Source organism: Rhinatrema bivittatum, chromosome 5 (genome assembly GCF_901001135.1).
Source record: "Rhinatrema bivittatum chromosome 5, aRhiBiv1.1, whole genome shotgun sequence".
Classification (NCBI taxonomy): domain Eukaryota; kingdom Metazoa; phylum Chordata; class Amphibia; order Gymnophiona; family Rhinatrematidae; genus Rhinatrema; species Rhinatrema bivittatum.
Window position 1 is genome coordinate 252,892,295 of NC_042619.1, and position 16,528 is coordinate 252,908,822.

Here is a 16,528-nt window from a genome sequence, read left to right on the forward strand (position 1 = left end):
CCGGCTTCTAGGCCTTTATGGACTATGGCCTGTGCTGCTTCCTGAAATTGTGTAGGCAAAGATGTGGTAAATTCTTCCATCTGCTTCCAGAGATTTCTCTGATACTGTGTCATATACAGTTGATAAGAAGAGATTCTGGCATTCAGGATAGCACCTTGATACACCTTTCTTCCAAGGGAATCTAGAAACCGGTGATCTTTACCAGGTGGGGTTGAGGAGTGTGGGCGAATACGTTTAGATGTTTTGGGGGCAGATTCCACTACCACAGATTGATGTGGTAGCTGTGGTTTTTGGTATCCTGGAGCTGCCTGTCCCAAATATGTAGTGTCTACATGTTTGTTTACTGCTGAGACAGAACATGGGTGCTCCCAGATCCGGTGTTGGAGATCCAAAAGTACTTCATGTATTGGAATAGCCAATACTTGGTTTGGCGGGTCAACAAACTGAAGGACTTCTAAAGTTTGTTGCCTTGTATCTTGTTCTGCAGTCAGCTTAAAAGGAATGGTGTCTGCCATATCCTGTATGAAGGTGGAAAAAGACAAATCTTCTGGTGGGGACTTTTTTCTTTGGTCTGGAGGTGAAGGCTCAGACATGAAGTCCTCAGAAGATGTGTCAGTATGCTGATCATCCCAAGAGTCATCTTGATCGTCTCTATATGGAGATCGTGGGGAAGACCTGGGTGGGTGATGAAGGCCTGAAGGTCCTGGCTGTGGATCATCAGAGGGTATTAATGGAGAAGTGTCCTCCAATGTTTTTGGTGGAAGTGTATCGATGACATCTTGATATCTCTGTAAGAGTCGTTGAAAAAATGCCAGATCATGGGGTTCAGGATCTTCAGATGGTGGTTGCATCGATGGAATAGTGGTTGGTATCGATGCAGGTGTTGTTGGACGTGCCTGCAAGGGTGTCGAAGACGGCAACGGTGTTGGCATCGAGATCGGCCTCGAAGAGGTCGACGGTATCTGTGCGTAAATCGATGACGATGCCGTGATGAATTTCGGTGCAGTCATCGATTCTATGCTCGTCCTCTGTGTCGACATCGACATCGGTGGTACCACCGGCATAGGTAAATTTACCGGCATCAATGCTGTGTGCATCGGCGGGACCGCTGGAGTTATTTGTTGATCCTTTAAAGCCTATAAAACCGCTTGTCTGATGAGGTCAGACAATTCTGGTATTACAACTGTTGGCGGAGGCTGAGGTGTCAGATCCTGCACAGAGCCCTGTGCAGGATCTGGTATCGATGGTTCTGGTAGAAGAGGCCCAGGTGCTGAAGAACCGATGTTTCTTGGTTCCGTGGCCGCTTCGCCATCGATTCTTCCTGGGGAATGGATGTTTCGGATGTCGATGGACGTCGATGTTTCGTTTTATGTTGATCGACGGACTTCATCGATGCTGTGGATGACTGTGGGGACAGATGATCTCCCGATCCTTCTGGGCGAGGCTTTTTAAGTTAGACGCGTTTAGTAGCTCTGGCCAGAGACTACTTCGATGACATCGAGTGAGATGGAATAAGTTGAAGGTGGAACAAATGTTCCATTTTCTCTTGATGAGCTTTCCTTCCCTTCACAGAGATTTCCGCGCATTTTGGACAATTGTTAACCGTGTTTTTCACCGAGACACATTACACACTCTAGGTGCGGGTCGGTGATAGACATTGTCCTGTTACATACAGGGCATTTTTTGAAGCCCGTAGCCATTTTTAGGTCGACAGACGTCGATGAAAGAATGGGAATTTGTGAGAAAAAAATATTTTACTCAAAGAGCAAAATATGAGACCGAGGTACTCACCAGCCGGTGGAAAAACCCCGAGAGACTCCAATGATAGAGAATATTATAGAAAAATGTGATTTTTCAGTCAGAAATTGTTGTGAGAGACTCGCAACGGCTCCTGCTCCGCGATGCCTACAGCAGCGCGGAAAAACGAAGACTGAAGACAGACCCCTGTGGCAGAGAATATCATGGCATGCTCAGTGGCCTCACAGGGCCAGTCAAAAGTTTCTAGAAACTTTGACAGAAAGTTTTCCCGCACTAGGGCTCCGTCAGTGACGTCACCCATCTGTGAGGACTAGCATCCTGCTTGTCCTGGGATAAAGATGTTTTCTTAGCGACCGCTGACATGGCTGCATCCACCTTGGGAACTCTCCAGGACTCCAAGATCTGCTCCAGCCAGGGGTATAGCTTCGCCATAGCTCCAGGCCTACCTCGGGAGATTTTCCCTCCCGATCTACCAGCTTCTTCACTGTCATCTGGAATGGAAAGGCCTTAGGGGGTCTCCTTAATCCCCCCAGGACCGAGTCACCCCTTCTTTATCTGAGTCCTCCCAGGTTTGTTCCAACAAGGGATACAGCTTAGCCATAGCTTTGGCTACCTTCTGGCCTGCTTCAGGAAAACTCCCATTCCACTAACTTCTTCACTTTCTTGAGTAAAGAAAAAAAACCGCCTTAGGAGGCACCCCGCAGTCCCTTCAGGACCGGGTTCACCCCCTAATCCCCAAATCTTCCAATACCTGGGGAACCAGTGGACCTAACTCCTCCCTGCGGAACAACCGAACTAGCTGAGGGCAGTCACCCTCAGCAGTCAGGACTTCATCCAAAAGGATTCACTAACTCATTGACTGGGTCTTTTGTCTGCTCCACCGCAGCATCCTGCCACTGATCGGGCCCATCCGACTCACCTGACATTGTCCCCATCCTCAGCCATGGATCTCCCAGCTCAAGGAGATGCAGGATCTCGGGATTTCCTGGGAAGCAGCCACCTGGATGCTGCCTCCTTCTCAGCCAAATAAGCCTTGTGAAGAAGCAGGACAAGATCCACTGAAAACTGCTCAGAATCAGACCAACCCTGTCCATTGTCCCCGTCCCCCCCCCCCCCCCCCCCGTCCAGTCCCGTCCCCTGCCACCAGGGGGGCTTAAATCAACAGGCAAAAGCGGGGAAGGGGAGTTCCGAGGCTCTGAAGCAGCCTCTTAGATCCTGGCATGTATTCTCTAAATGGCTGCCGGTGTCTCCAACCACTCCAGGGCCTGCAGCACTGGTGTGGCCGACCGCCCCCCGATGGGCATAGAGGTCCCAGCTACTCCTGAGGCACCCTCCGTGGTTGTACCGAGTCAAACCCCTGCCACACCGCAACAACCTCTCTCACACTAATCGGGCATCATCCTAAATCATGGTCAGGCCTAAAAATAGCCCCTGCTGCTGAACATACCCCGCTGGCGAGCGAGCCCCAATGCTAATTGAGCCCCTGGCCCAGCGATCGAGAGACGTTTGCCCTCACTCACCCAACCCTGCCTCCCGGCAGCTTGGCAGATCAGTACCTGAGCAGCTCCTTCACAGCGTCGTCTTTTTTGGTTTTTTTTAAAGGCACAGACACCAAATAAAGGAAATAACCAGCAAACAAGGAAAGCACAAAGAAAAGGGCTACTTCCCTGCTTTTGGATGCGGAGGGAGCAGACTATGGAGGTGAGGACTCAGAGGGGGTGAGGGAACCAGGACCCCTGGCTTTCACCTCCCCTGACCAATAAGGGCTGAGCTAGCTCAGGGGTCACCAATCCCCCGCTTGCCCTGCTCCACCCAAGGAATAGCCCACAAGGGAACCTAACACCTCGGGGAGCCTTCCAGGAATCTTCTTGTCTTCCTTTTTTTTTTTTTTTTTTTAAATCAAACTCCAGACTGCAGGTTTGCACCTCTACCATCTGCTGAAGACAGAGAAATACTGAGGGACTGCAGGCAGCACTTGATTATGTAGCAATGCCTCAAAGTTTTTATTCTCTGCTTCCATCTGCTGATAGGGATGCATAAACCCACTTGTCTGGACTGATCCGAAGTACAAACAGGAAATTGTAGACAGAATTATTTAAACAAAAAAAAAAAAGCCAACTTGGACATGCTAGTTCCCAATGCACCAGAGCCCTCTACAGCAACATCACACCCCCTAATGCATACTCTCTCTTGCCCACATTAGGCACTAACACAACTCATAAGCAATGATTGAAAATGAGGATCAAAGAAATCCACTGGACCCAAACTTAACAGCACACACTGGAGAACCAGCAGGTTCTTAAAATCCTTTAGTGGTCACAAGTCACATTTTCAGAATGCAGATTTTAACACTGTAAGCAGCAATTCACTTGCAGGCCGATACAGTACAGTGCACTCCGGTGCTAGCTAGCTTTACCCCTTATTCAGCAAGGGGTAATAGTGCGTCGAAAATGCGTGTCCAACCCCCCCCCCCCCCCAGACTAATAGCGCCCGCAACATGCAAATGCATGTTGATGGCCCTATTAGTCATTCCCGCGCGATACAGTAAGTAAAATGTACAGCCAAGCCGCACATTTTACTTTAAGAAATTAGCGCCTACCCAAAGGTAGGCATTAATTTCTGCCGGCGTCGGGGAAGTGCACAGAAAAGTAGTAAAAACTGCTTTTTTGTGCACCCTCCGACTTAATATCCTGGCGACATTAAGTCGGAGGTCCCAAAAGTAAAAAAAAAAAATTAAAATGGGCCCGCGGCTTGAAAACCGGACGCTCAATTTTGCCAGCATCCGGTTTCCGAACCCGTGGCTGTCAGCGGGTTTAAGAACAGACGCCGGCAAAATTGAGCGTCGGCTGTCAAACTTGCTGACAGACGTCGCTCCTGTCCAAACTTGCTGACAGATGCTGCTCCTGCCCAAAAGGAGACGCTAGGGAGAGTGGCCTGTGAGCGCCCGCTCTCCCACAATTTTTACTGTATCGGCCCATTTGAAAGCACACATCTGTCTTCCAGGCGGATTGCAGCTCTTATCTCCCATACCTGAGAATGATGTGTGCGGATTCTAGTCTGGATGTTATATATGCTTTCGTGACCTCTGGTGTATATGTTTCCAGCATGTGTGGCTCTGTAGCTTTCACATACGGCACGGAGGCTGCAAGCCGCTGCCAGAGGCTCAGGAGGTAATGCACACTATTGGGGGCGAATTCCCAGTGCTGTAGGGGAAGAAACCATTAAAAACAAAAGGTAATTCAGAGCACCATACAAATGGTCTCTGAATTCCATGCACATGCATTGACCTTCAGGGACAGGAAAAATGTATAGTTGCAACAATCAACCCTACCCCCCTCCCCCTTGCAGGATGTGCACCTGCTGTTACCCAAGGGCCACATAATACAGAGACACGCTCCAGAAGAGGATGAAGAAACGAGCTGTTAACCTGCAGGCTGGTCACTGTAAAGTTGGCTATTAATCGGATCACCTCAGGATAATTTTCCACCTTCACCAGTTCTCCTAGCTGGTAATTACTTTTCAATCGTGCCAGCAACCGGCAAAACTCATGGTAATTGTTTGGGTCCGACAGACTCTGGAGGAAGAAAATTAAGTCTCTCATCACTCATCTGCCACAGAACTGTAGCAGTACTGTACTTAGATCAGTGCACATCTCATGCTGAACAAGATGATGCTCCCAGCAAGGGAGCTCCTGCTATAAGATCAGCCTGGGTCCACAGGCATTCTTCTAGCTTCACAAAGACACTATGCAGGGTACTCTTTTTAGTCAAAAAACACTGACCACCCAAATAATTTTACATAAACACACACCAATGAGGCTTACACTGATCAAATATACATCATAGTAACATATACATAGTAATACAGACATCATAGGATAAGAACTACTTGGCCCTGCCTACATTGCTCTAGCTAAGGATATTTCCAAGCTTTAGCCATACAAGCTGGACACCTAACAGCCTTTTGGTCCTTAGTTGGGGAGTATAGCCAAGTGAGCCTGCTGCCCTGCTAAGAAATTTGCCACCTCCCCCCAGTTATACCTGAAAATGTCCTCCATGGCTGAGTGCTGGCTGACCTTTTTTATTCTGCTTAGGATCTTAATGTAGCTGTACCACCAGAGCATGATGGATTTGCATCTCTCTTTTTTTTGTCCCTCTTCTGTTTTTGGTATAAAGTATATAAAGTTTCATTATCTCGAACAAAATCCAGCACCACCCCCCTCAATTTCTTTGATCCTGCCTCTCCCCTCAACTTCTCCTTTTATCACTACTCTTTGTATCTGTCCCAGATATGCTCAGATTCTGCCACCAATTTTGTTGCCACCACTTCCACTGGCAGGCTATTTCATGCATCCCCCACCCTCTCTGTAAAGAAGTATTTCTTCTCAGCCTCCTTCCAACTTCACATCATGGCCCCTTGACCTTGAATTTCTTTATCTGTGGAAAATGCTACCTTCTGGTACTTTATTGGAGCTTGCTAAAATATCTGAATGCTTCTACCATATTCCTCTTTTCTACCAGCAAATTAATCTTGAGTTCTTTCAGAGTTTGTATTTCAGGCATGGAACTATTTTGGTATCATTCTCTATAAACAGCTATCATTTGTAAAAGATGGTTATAATAAATGAAAGAGGATTACATTCCGTGAATGGTTTAAGATTCTTCCTTACAGGAGGAAAGGGTGCTCTGCTGAAACAGACCATGGTCTGGAAACACCTTTCTTTCTCCCCTCTCTCACCAAGACAATGAGATTGGTTAGCAGTATGCCCAGTTAAAAGGTGGGTGTGACACAATGTGGAGAGAGTAGAGGAAGATGATTTGGGGAATATACTTTTAAAAGGCCTTTACATGAGATCCTATTGGACCTTCCAACATTCTCACCTGTGGGTTTTCCAGTATTCGCTTCACACCATCCACAAGATGTGAAAGGAACTTGGCTCTTTCAGCATTGTTAAAAAGGGACCGGCGTACTGATGCTATTTGAACCAAGCATGATAAGACCTGAAAGGGGACAGAGACAAAAAGCACAACATTAAGGGATAAGGTCTGCAGTCTGATTCCATTTACTATGTTAATAAATTATTTTAAAACTTCTTGACCAGTCTTTGTGGTCTGAAGCACTCCCAAATCATGTGATGTAGAACTGTACTTTTCTGGATTTACTCCCAAACTTGGTTTTCATAAGCAACAAGTATTTCAACAGTTTCAGACCAGCAGCCAGGTTACATTTAAAGAGACACCTTTGTTTGTGGTCCATAATATTTAGCTATGATGGACAACTCACTTTTCACCCTATGGGTAATGATGTCTGTATATGCATTTATTCTGTGCTACTATAATCAGCTGTAGCGAGGAACCAACCATTTCAATGATGGCCCAAGCTAGCAATTGCCCACAACTTCTGCTCACAAAAGAATACTTAGAAAAACTGTAAACAATGTTAGCTTCATTTAATTTTTGGCATTCAGTAACATGAAAGCACTACAGATAGCAGCTCTCCCCTTTCTCCACACTTTAGTGGCTGTAGAAAGAATGAAGTCTCCCTGCTCACTGTCAGGCTGGGAGAAACCTGCTCTGCTATGTAACATTGTTTAGTAATGACTCCCAGATTTCATGTCGCCAATTTCAGAGATTGGCTCAGGACTGAAGAATGACAAGTAATCAAAATGTCTCCTTTATACTGCAATAGATAAGGGACTCCGAGAATCCTCGCCATGGAGCTGTGCTATTGGGCTGGACACTCACCACAGACTGAGAACTCACCAGAGGTGAAAAGGAAGGAGGGATGGAATGATAGAGATCAAAAAAAAGCTGCAGTGTCGAGGAATCCAAGAATGCTGGAAAAGGAAGAGAGAAACTTTAATGCAGCCAATACATTATTTCACAGTAAAAACAGCAAATTACTGCAGAAAGCTTCCCACTACAGCCCTGAACTTCCACCTTGGCCATATACACATTTAAGTAAGCAAAAGGGTGACAGGACATGCTCCAGCATTTTGTATTGAGAATTACAGCTACATTTTACCTAATACTTCCCCTTCCCCAAGCATATAAAAAGAACAAAGACCCTTACTCAGACAGCTGGATGAAAGCCTGTTGAAAAGTAGGAGAACAGTGTCTGCCTATTGCCAGCACACAAGCATTCTGCCTCTCCCTGTAGTTTGAGTACATTAACTCCAAGGTACTCCTGAGCATGGGCCACAGGTAAGGTATACACCACAGACAAGTTCTGAGGCTCTCAAGAAACGTGTCAGTCTCGACATAACGTTCTCAGCAGTTATGATTCATACAAAACATGACTGGGAGGTAAGTTAAGGGGCAAGGTCAGAGTGGCAGGGATAGGACAAGAACCTGAGGAATTTCATTTTATAACTGCATTAATCATGAGACTCCACTGATGCCCCTCAGGCAGGGAGAGCAATTTATTCCAGTAGTCAAGAAAAAAAAGATGTACCTCTGGATTTTTGGAGAAGGTGGAAAATTTAGTTAACAAAAGTAAGTTTGCTTACCACAAACTGTCTTCCACAGAGAGTATAAATTAGACATGGGTGGCATCATCCGGTAGCACCGAACAGACCTCTTACAGGCTGATGCAATATCCGCGTGGGAAAAACAGGTGCTCATGATTAAGTGCCGCTTTCCTAACATGCGCCTATCCACTTCTCCTGGGCATGTGACACAGTAGGCAAACGAGACACTGCGTTAAAAAGGAGGCGCTAGGGGAAATTCTGCACCCCTAGCGTCTCCTTGGCATCGGGTGCCCAGGAGAATTGGCTGTGTGCAGGTCAGGAAGATGAATGCTCGTAAATGGAGCGTCCGCTTTCTTAACCTTACTGCTGTAAAGACTTTCTTTTACATCAGGATCTAGTTCGCTTAGCTCGATTATTTCATTATAGGTGAAAAATAGTCTAAATAAATAAATAGCAGCCTCATCAGCATGGCATTTACATGTAATGAGCACTATTAGCTCTGCTTTGATTTAGACACGTGTTTTGGATGTGCTGATTCCCTTATTGCATCAGGGGTTAAGGACGCGTGTCCAAAAGAAAATTGGTTCTTACCTGATAATTTTCGTTTCTGTAGTACCACAGATCAGTCCAGACTCCTGGGATGTACCAGAGCTTACCTTAATTGGGATGGGATCCTGAGAGGCCCGCTCTGAGCACTCCTTCCCCAAATCCAGCGTTTCCTGGAGCCTTAACATCCAGACGATAATGTCTGGCAAAAGTATGTAAAGATTTCCATGTAGCCGCCCTACAAATCTCTTCTGTAGATATTTGCTGGCATTCCGCCCAAGATGCGGCCTGAGATAGTGTAGAATGAGCACGTAGACCCACCGGTAGAGACCTTCCCTGCAATAGATACGCCGAGATTATGGTCTCCTTCAACCAGCGAGCAATGGTAGACTTGGAAGCAGCATTACCTCTTCTAGGCCCACTCCAAAGTACGAAGAGGTGGTCCAATACCCGGAAAGTGTTGGTAACTTCCAGGTAGCACAACAGCGTCTGTCTTACATCCAATTTTCACAGGTCTTTAGACAACTGATCTGAGCTGACCAAATCCAAAAACGATGGGAGTTCTACCGTCTGAGTTAAATGAAAAGAAGAAACAACCTTAGGAAGAAATGAAGGTACCGTGCGTAGCGACACCCCCGACTCTGATATCCGCAAAAAGGGCTCTCGACAAGACAGGGCTTGAAGCTCGGAAACCCGCCTTGCTGAGGCAATAGCCACTAAAAACACCACCTTTAGAGTTAAATCCTTCAAGGTGACCTTGCGGACAGGCTCAAAGGGAGCGCCGCACAAAGCCTTAAGCACCATATTCAGATTCCAGGAAGGGCAAGGCCGCCGGGATGGTGGACGTAGATTTTTGCCCCTTTAAGGAACCGCACCACATCTGGGTGAGACACCAAAGGTGCACCGTGGATCCGACCTCGCAAAGATCCCAGTGCCGCCACCTGGACCCGCAAATAACTGCAGGAGAGGCCCTTTGCCAAACCGTCCTGAAGAAAATACAAGATATCCGAAATGGACACATGAGCAGGAACCACCTCCCAATCAAGGCACCATGACTCAAATACTTTCCATACCTGCACATAACGACGTATACACTTTGCGGGATCGTAGGAGAGTGGTTACCACCGCATCCGAATATCCTTTGGATTTCAGCCTTTGCCTCTCAAAAGCCATGCCGCTAGCCAAAAGCATTCAAGCTGGTCGAAACAGACGGGCCCCTGATGTAGCAGATCCGGGACATACTGAAATCGAATGGGTTCCTCTAATGCCAGATTTATCAGATCCGCAAACCACGGACGACGTGGCCATTCGGGAGCGACGAGCACCACTTCTGTCAGGTGTAACTCTATCCGACGTAGGACCCTGCCGATGAGGGGCCACGGAGGGAACACATACAGTAGGACATCCGGCCAAGGCAGTACTAGAGCATCCACGCCCTCCGCTCCCATCTCCTTGTGACGAGCGAAGAAACGAGGAGCTTTGGCATTCATGAATGTCGCCATCAGATCCAGGGCGGGGATCCCCCACTTTGCACAAATGAGTCGAAACGCGTCCTCCGCGAGTTCCCACTCCCCGGGGTCTAGACGACTGCGACGGAGAAAATCTGCCTGAAAATTCTCTACCCCAGCAATGTGGGAGGCTGCCATGTTGCACAAATGCTGCTCCGCCCACGCGATCAAGTTGACGGGCTTCAGACACCACTGGTTGACTCTTGGTTCCTCCCCTGTCGATTGATGTAAGCCACCGTGGTCGCATTGTCTGATAGAACTCTGACTGACTTGCCTCGGACTAGCGGAAGAAAAGCCTGCAACGCCAGGCGAACCGCTCTGGTCTCTAGACGATTGATGGACCAAGAAGCCTCCTGTGGGGACCATTGTCCCTGTACTGACTTTCGCAGACAAACCGCTCCCCAACCGGACAAGCTGGCATCCGTGGTGACCACTGTCCTGGACGGAACCACCAACGGCACTCCGCGGCTTAAGTTGCTCTGACACAACCACCAATCCATGCTGTCATGAGCGGACTGTGTCAGAGGCAATGGCAGATGAAATTGTTCTGACACCGGGTGCCATCGAGAGAGCAACGCTGACTGCAATGGTCGCATATGAGCGAAGGCCCAGGGAACCAATTCCAACGTCGAAGTCATTTACCCCAACACCTGAAGATAGTCCCAGACTATTGGGACCGGTTTGGATAACAAGTGTAGAACTTGACCCTGTAACTTGAACAAGCGTTCCCGTGTGAGAGATACCGTTCCCCGACGAATGTCGAACAAGGCTCCCAAAAACTCCAGAGAATGCAAAGGTACCAGTCGACTTTTGGAAGCATTGACTACCCAGTGTTTGCAATAATTGGAGTACCCGCTGAACTGCTTCTTGACAGAGCAACTCCGACTTGGTGCGAATCAGCCAATCGTCCAGATACGAGTGTACCAGGAAACCTTCCCTGCGAAGCTGCGCTGCTACCACTACCATAATCTTGGTGAAAGTTCGAGGTGCGGTCGCAAGGTCGCATGGTAGCGCCTGAAACTGGTAATGCTGACCCAGCACGGCGAACCTTAGAAATCGCTGGTGATCTGCCCGAATTCCTATGTGACTATATGCTTCCGTGAGGTCCACGGATGCTAGAAATTCCCCCCCCGTCTTACCGAAGCAATCACGGATCTAAAGGTCTCCATACGAAAACGAGGTATTCGCAGACATCTGTTGACCCTCTTCAGATCGAAAATAGGATGAAAGGTTCCTTCTTTTTTTGGTACCACGAAGTAAATGGAATAACGGCCCCTGCGGAGCTCGCGGGGTGGAACCGGAACAATCGCGCAGAGTTCTCGAAGACGGCCCAGCGTTGCTCGTACTGCCCGGCGCTTGTCTGTAAAACCACAGGGTGATACCAGAAAGCACTGGCGCGGCTGGCGTATAAAATCTAACGTGTAACCATGTCTTATCACATCTAGGACCCACTGATCCGATGTGATTCTGGTCCACTCCTCGTAAAACCGGGCCAATCTGCCCCCGATCATTGGCACTGAGGAATGGACCGGCCGCACATCATTGTGCAGGCTTTCCACCCTGCACATTCTGACCGGCCCCCGGCCGACCAAAACGGCGCCCGCGAAAGGACAGAGTACGTCTGCTGTCTGTTGGCACTATGTCAAAAAGAGGAAACCGACCCCAGGGAGGTCCAAGGCCGCCGAACTCCCCGAAATCGAGAGCAGGAAGATGGAGCCCCTCTTGACCTTGGTCTGTCCTCTGGTAGCCGATGCACCTTGTTCTCACCCAAGGACTCAATCAGATCCTCCAATTCCTTGCCAAACAACTTGCCCTTAAAAAGCAACGAACCCAACCGGGCTTTAGAAACCACATTCGCTGACCAATGGCGGAGCCACAACAAGCGCCATGCCGAAGCCGCGGAAACCATGGATCTGACCGATGTGCGAAGCAGATCATAAAAGGCATCCGCACTATAGGCAATCACCGCTTCTAGGCGCCCCGCCTGACGCACTTCCTCTGGGGAAAGTGAGTCGTTGGCTAGCAACTGTTGCGCCCACCGAAGTCCTGCACGCAAGGAGAAATTATTGCAGATAGCTGCACGAATCCCTAGTGCAGAGACCTCAAAGATCCTTTTAAGTTGTATCTCCAGCTTACGGTCCTGTAAATCCTTAAGAGCTGTACCCCCGGTCACCGGGATGGTGGTCTTTGTGACCACCACCACCGCCAAATCTATCTTAGGAACCCCTCAACAGCTCCAATACCTCCTCAGGCAGGGGGTAGAGCTTATCCATCACTTTAGCCACCTTGAGGCCCAAGTCAGGGGTATCCCTTTCCTTGAAAACTAAATCTGAGGTGGAAAAATGCAATGGGAAAGCAGAAGGAGGACCCCTAAGTCCCAATATTACCGGGTTCGTCGCTCCAAGCCTGGACTCCTCCTGTGGTACTTGAATCCCTAATTCACCCAGAATTTCCGGGATAAAAGGCCCCAGTTTGTCCCGTCGAAATGGACAACTTTCGGGTCATCCCCATCTGTCCCATGGGTACCCCTAGGACTAGCGGACAACCGGTCTCCGTCCCCATCAACCTCCCTCGGGGGGTTGGGACAGTAGGTCCTGGTCCCCCCTGTTGCTCCTCCGGCTCATCGGTATCCGAGGAGGAGTCCAGATCTCGCCGCGCGTTCCGCGATCGGAAAGGCCGGGATCTGTCACCGATATCCAGAGCCTGGGTGGGTTTATGTCGCTTCCAAAGCCCTATCGGAGGGTCCGGAGCATGGGAATCCTGGGGTCTCTTCCTGGCCAGTCTGCGGGCCTTGACTGCCTTGTGCATTAACAATACAAATTCAGAGCAAAAAGAAGAATATGACGCACAATCCTCCGTATCCCCCTCAGGGATCTGTAAATTGCCCAGGCAGAATGGCCTCGCAGGCCTGTCCCCCTCAGGGACCCTGCGCTGGGGAGACAATCGCGGTGGGAGGTTGTCCTCCCCCTGTGCCGCCAGCGGTGCGGCGCCGCGGACCCCAGGGGAGACAAAATGGCGGATGCTCCCGCCGAAACCGGACTCGTGGTGTCCTAAATGGCGCCCGTTCCCGCGCTCCTCGGGAATGGGCCGTCCCCTGCAGCCGGCTTGCCCCCAGCAGCCCCGGTTCGCGATCGCGTCCTTCCCCGGGGCCGAAGTCTAACCTTCGTTTCCCGAGAGACAGCTAGAGCACAGGCTATCGAGCGAGAGCTGTGCCGGCATGACGCTGCAAGCCCAGCAAGCAGCCCATCGCAGCATGCCCCAGCAATCGAGAAAACACACTCCCGCAGCGGCGAAAATCGGCGCCTGCCCCCCCCCCCCCCCCGCGGGAAGGAAGGAGGAAAGAACCCAGTAAATAAAACTACAAAAACCACAAAACTTTTTTTTTTTTTTTGTATAGTTACCGATCACCTCCGGGTCCTGGACCAACTGGGGGGAGTGAGCCAGGTTCCCCGGTATCACCCCCAGTGAAGTCGGTACGCTGGAAAATGGGTAATTCCCCACACTTCAGCGGCCTCTGAAACCAGGGGGGTGGTCCCCTCAGGACCTCGCAACCCCCTGGGAGGCGTGAGACTAGACCTGCAGGCAAGCCACTGCGGTCCTTATCCTAACCTATCCTCACTGTTTTTCTCTTTTCTTTTTTTTTTACACTATCTAGCACCTAACCAACTAGGCCTCAAGCACAGACTGTAGGTTTTGCATCTCCTAGGAGACAGAAGAATACTGCCGGACTGTAGGTGGCACCAGCCTAGATAAGGTGGAGTTTTTGTTTGTAAACTTCTGTCTCCATCTGCTGGGGGGGGGGGGGGGGGGCAAAACCCAGGAGTCTGGACTGATCCGGGTACGTACAGGGAACTGTGGGTTAACCTGTGCGCTAGCACAGGACTTGGTGAGAGAGGTAACGGTGGTGGGCTGCTTGGCAATAGTGATCATATGATCAAATTTGAATTAATGACAGGAAGAGGAACAGTATGCAAATCCACGGCTCTAGTGCTAAACTTTCAAAAGGGAAACTTTGATAAAATGAGAAAAATTGTTAGAAAAAAACTGAAAGGAGCAGCTATAAAAGTAAAAAAATGTGCAAGAGGCATGGTCATTATTAAAAAATACCATTCTAGAAGCACAGTCCAGATGTATTCCACACATTAAGAAAGGTGGAAAGAAGGCAAAACGATTACTGGCATGGTTAAAAGGGGAGGTGAAAGAAGCTATTTTAGCCAAAAGATCTTCATTCAAAAATTGGAAGAAGGATCCAACAGAAAAAAATAGGATAATGCATAAACGTTGGCACGTTAAATGTAAGACATTGATAAAACAGGCTAAGAGAGAATTTGAAAAGAAGTTGGCCGTAGAGGCAAAAACTCACAGTAAAAACTTTTTAAAATATATCTGAAGCAGAAAGCCTGTGAGGGAGTCAGTTGGACAGTTAGATGATCGAGGGCTTAAAGGGGAACTTAGAGAAGGATAAGGCCATTGCAGAAAGATTAAATGATTTATTTTCTTTGGTGTTTACTGAAGAGGATGTTGGGGAGGTACCCGTACTGGAGAAGGTTTTCATGGGTAATAATTCAGATGGAAATCACGGTGAACCTAGAAGATGTGGTAGACCTGATTGACAAACTTAAGAGTAGTAAATCACCTGAACCGGATGGTATACACCCCAGAGTTCTGAAAGAACTAAAAAATGAAGTTTCAGACCTATTAGTAAAAATTTGTAACCTATCATTAAAATCATCCATTGTACCTGAGGACTGGAGGATAGCTAATGTAACCCCAATATTTAAAAAGGGCTCCAGGGGCGATCCGGGAAACTACAGACCGGTTAGCCTGACTTCAGTGCCAGGAAAAATAGTGGAAAGTGTTCTAAATATCAAAATCACAGAACATATAGAAAGACATGGTTTAATGGAACAATGTCAGCATGGCTTTACCCAAGGCAAGTCTTGCCTCACAAATCTGCTTCACTTTTTTGAAGGAGTTAATAAACATGTGGACAAAGGTGAATCGGTAGATGTAGTATACTTGGATTTTCAGAAGGCGTTTGACAAAGTTCCTCATGAGAGGCTTCTAGGAAAAGTTAAAAGTCATGGGATAGGTGGCGATGTCCTTTCATGGACTGCAAACTGGTTAAAAGACAGGAAACAGAGTAGGATTAAATGGACAATTTTCTCAGTGGAAGGGAGTGGGCAATGGAGTGCCTCAGGGATCTGTTTTGGGACCTTTACTTTTCAATATATTTATAAATGATCTGGAAAGAAATACGACAAGTGAGATAATCAAATTTGCAGATGATACAAAATTGTTCAGAGTAGTTAAATCATAAGCAGATTGTGATAAATTGCAGGAAGACCTTGTGAGACTGGAAAATTGGGCATCCAAATGGCAGATGAAATTTAATGTGGATAAGTGCAAGGTGATGCATATAGGGAAAAATAACCCATGCTATAGTTACACAATGTTAGGTTCCATATTAGGTGCTACAACCCAAGAAAGAGATCTAGGCGTCATAGTGGATAACACATTGAAATCGTCTGTTCAGTGTGCTGCGGCAGTCAAAAAAGCAAACAGAATGTTGGGAATTATTAGAAAGGGAATTGTGAATAAAACGGAAAATGTCATAATGCCTCTATATCGCTCCATGGTGAGACTGCACCTTGAATACTGTATACAATTCTGGTCGCCGCATCTCAAAAAAGATATAATTGCGATGGAGAAGGTACAGAGAAGGGCTACCAAAATGATAAGGGGAATGGAGCAGCTCCCCTATGAGGAAAGACTAAAGAGGGTAGGACTTTTCAGCTTGGAGAAGAGACGACTGAGGGGGGATATGATAGAGATGTTTAAAATCATGAGAGGTCTAGAATGGGTAGATGTGAATCGGTTATTTAGTCTTTCAGATAATAGAAAGACTAAGGGGCACTCCATGAAGTTAGCATGGGGCACATTTAAAACTAATCGGAGAAAGTTTTTTTTTACTCAACGCACAATTAAACTCTGGAATTTGTTGCCAGAGGATGTGGTTAGTGCAGTTAGTATAGCTGTGTTTAAAAAAGGATTGGATAAGTTCTTGGAGGAGAAGTCCATTACCTGCTATTAAGTTGACTTAGAAAATAGCCACTGCCATTACTAGCAGTGGTAACATAGAATAGACTTAGTTTTTGGGTACTTGCCAGGTTCTTATGGCCTGGATTGGCCACTGTTGGAAACAGGATGCTGGGCTTGATGGACCCTTGGCCTGACCCAGTATGGC

General features: G+C 47.9%; 1 protein-coding gene across 3 annotated transcripts in view; it reads right to left on the minus strand.

Moving 5' to 3' along the window:
* The window catches only part of XPO7 (exportin 7), a 314,334-nt gene that overhangs the window by 177,832 nt on the left and 119,974 nt on the right, over positions 1-16,528 (minus strand). For all 3 annotated transcript variants that reach the window (XR_003857049.1, XM_029603861.1, XM_029603860.1), the window contains 4 exons: positions 7,521-7,594; positions 6,639-6,758; positions 5,186-5,332; positions 4,789-4,961 (listed from right to left, as the gene is read on the minus strand). Coding sequence is in view for 2 of the 3 variants with exons in the window: in XM_029603861.1 (XP_029459721.1) it covers positions 4,789-4,961; positions 5,186-5,332; positions 6,639-6,758; positions 7,521-7,594 (514 nt within the window). In the remaining variant the exon portion in view is untranslated. The remainder of the gene's footprint in view (positions 1-4,788; positions 4,962-5,185; positions 5,333-6,638; positions 6,759-7,520; positions 7,595-16,528) is intronic.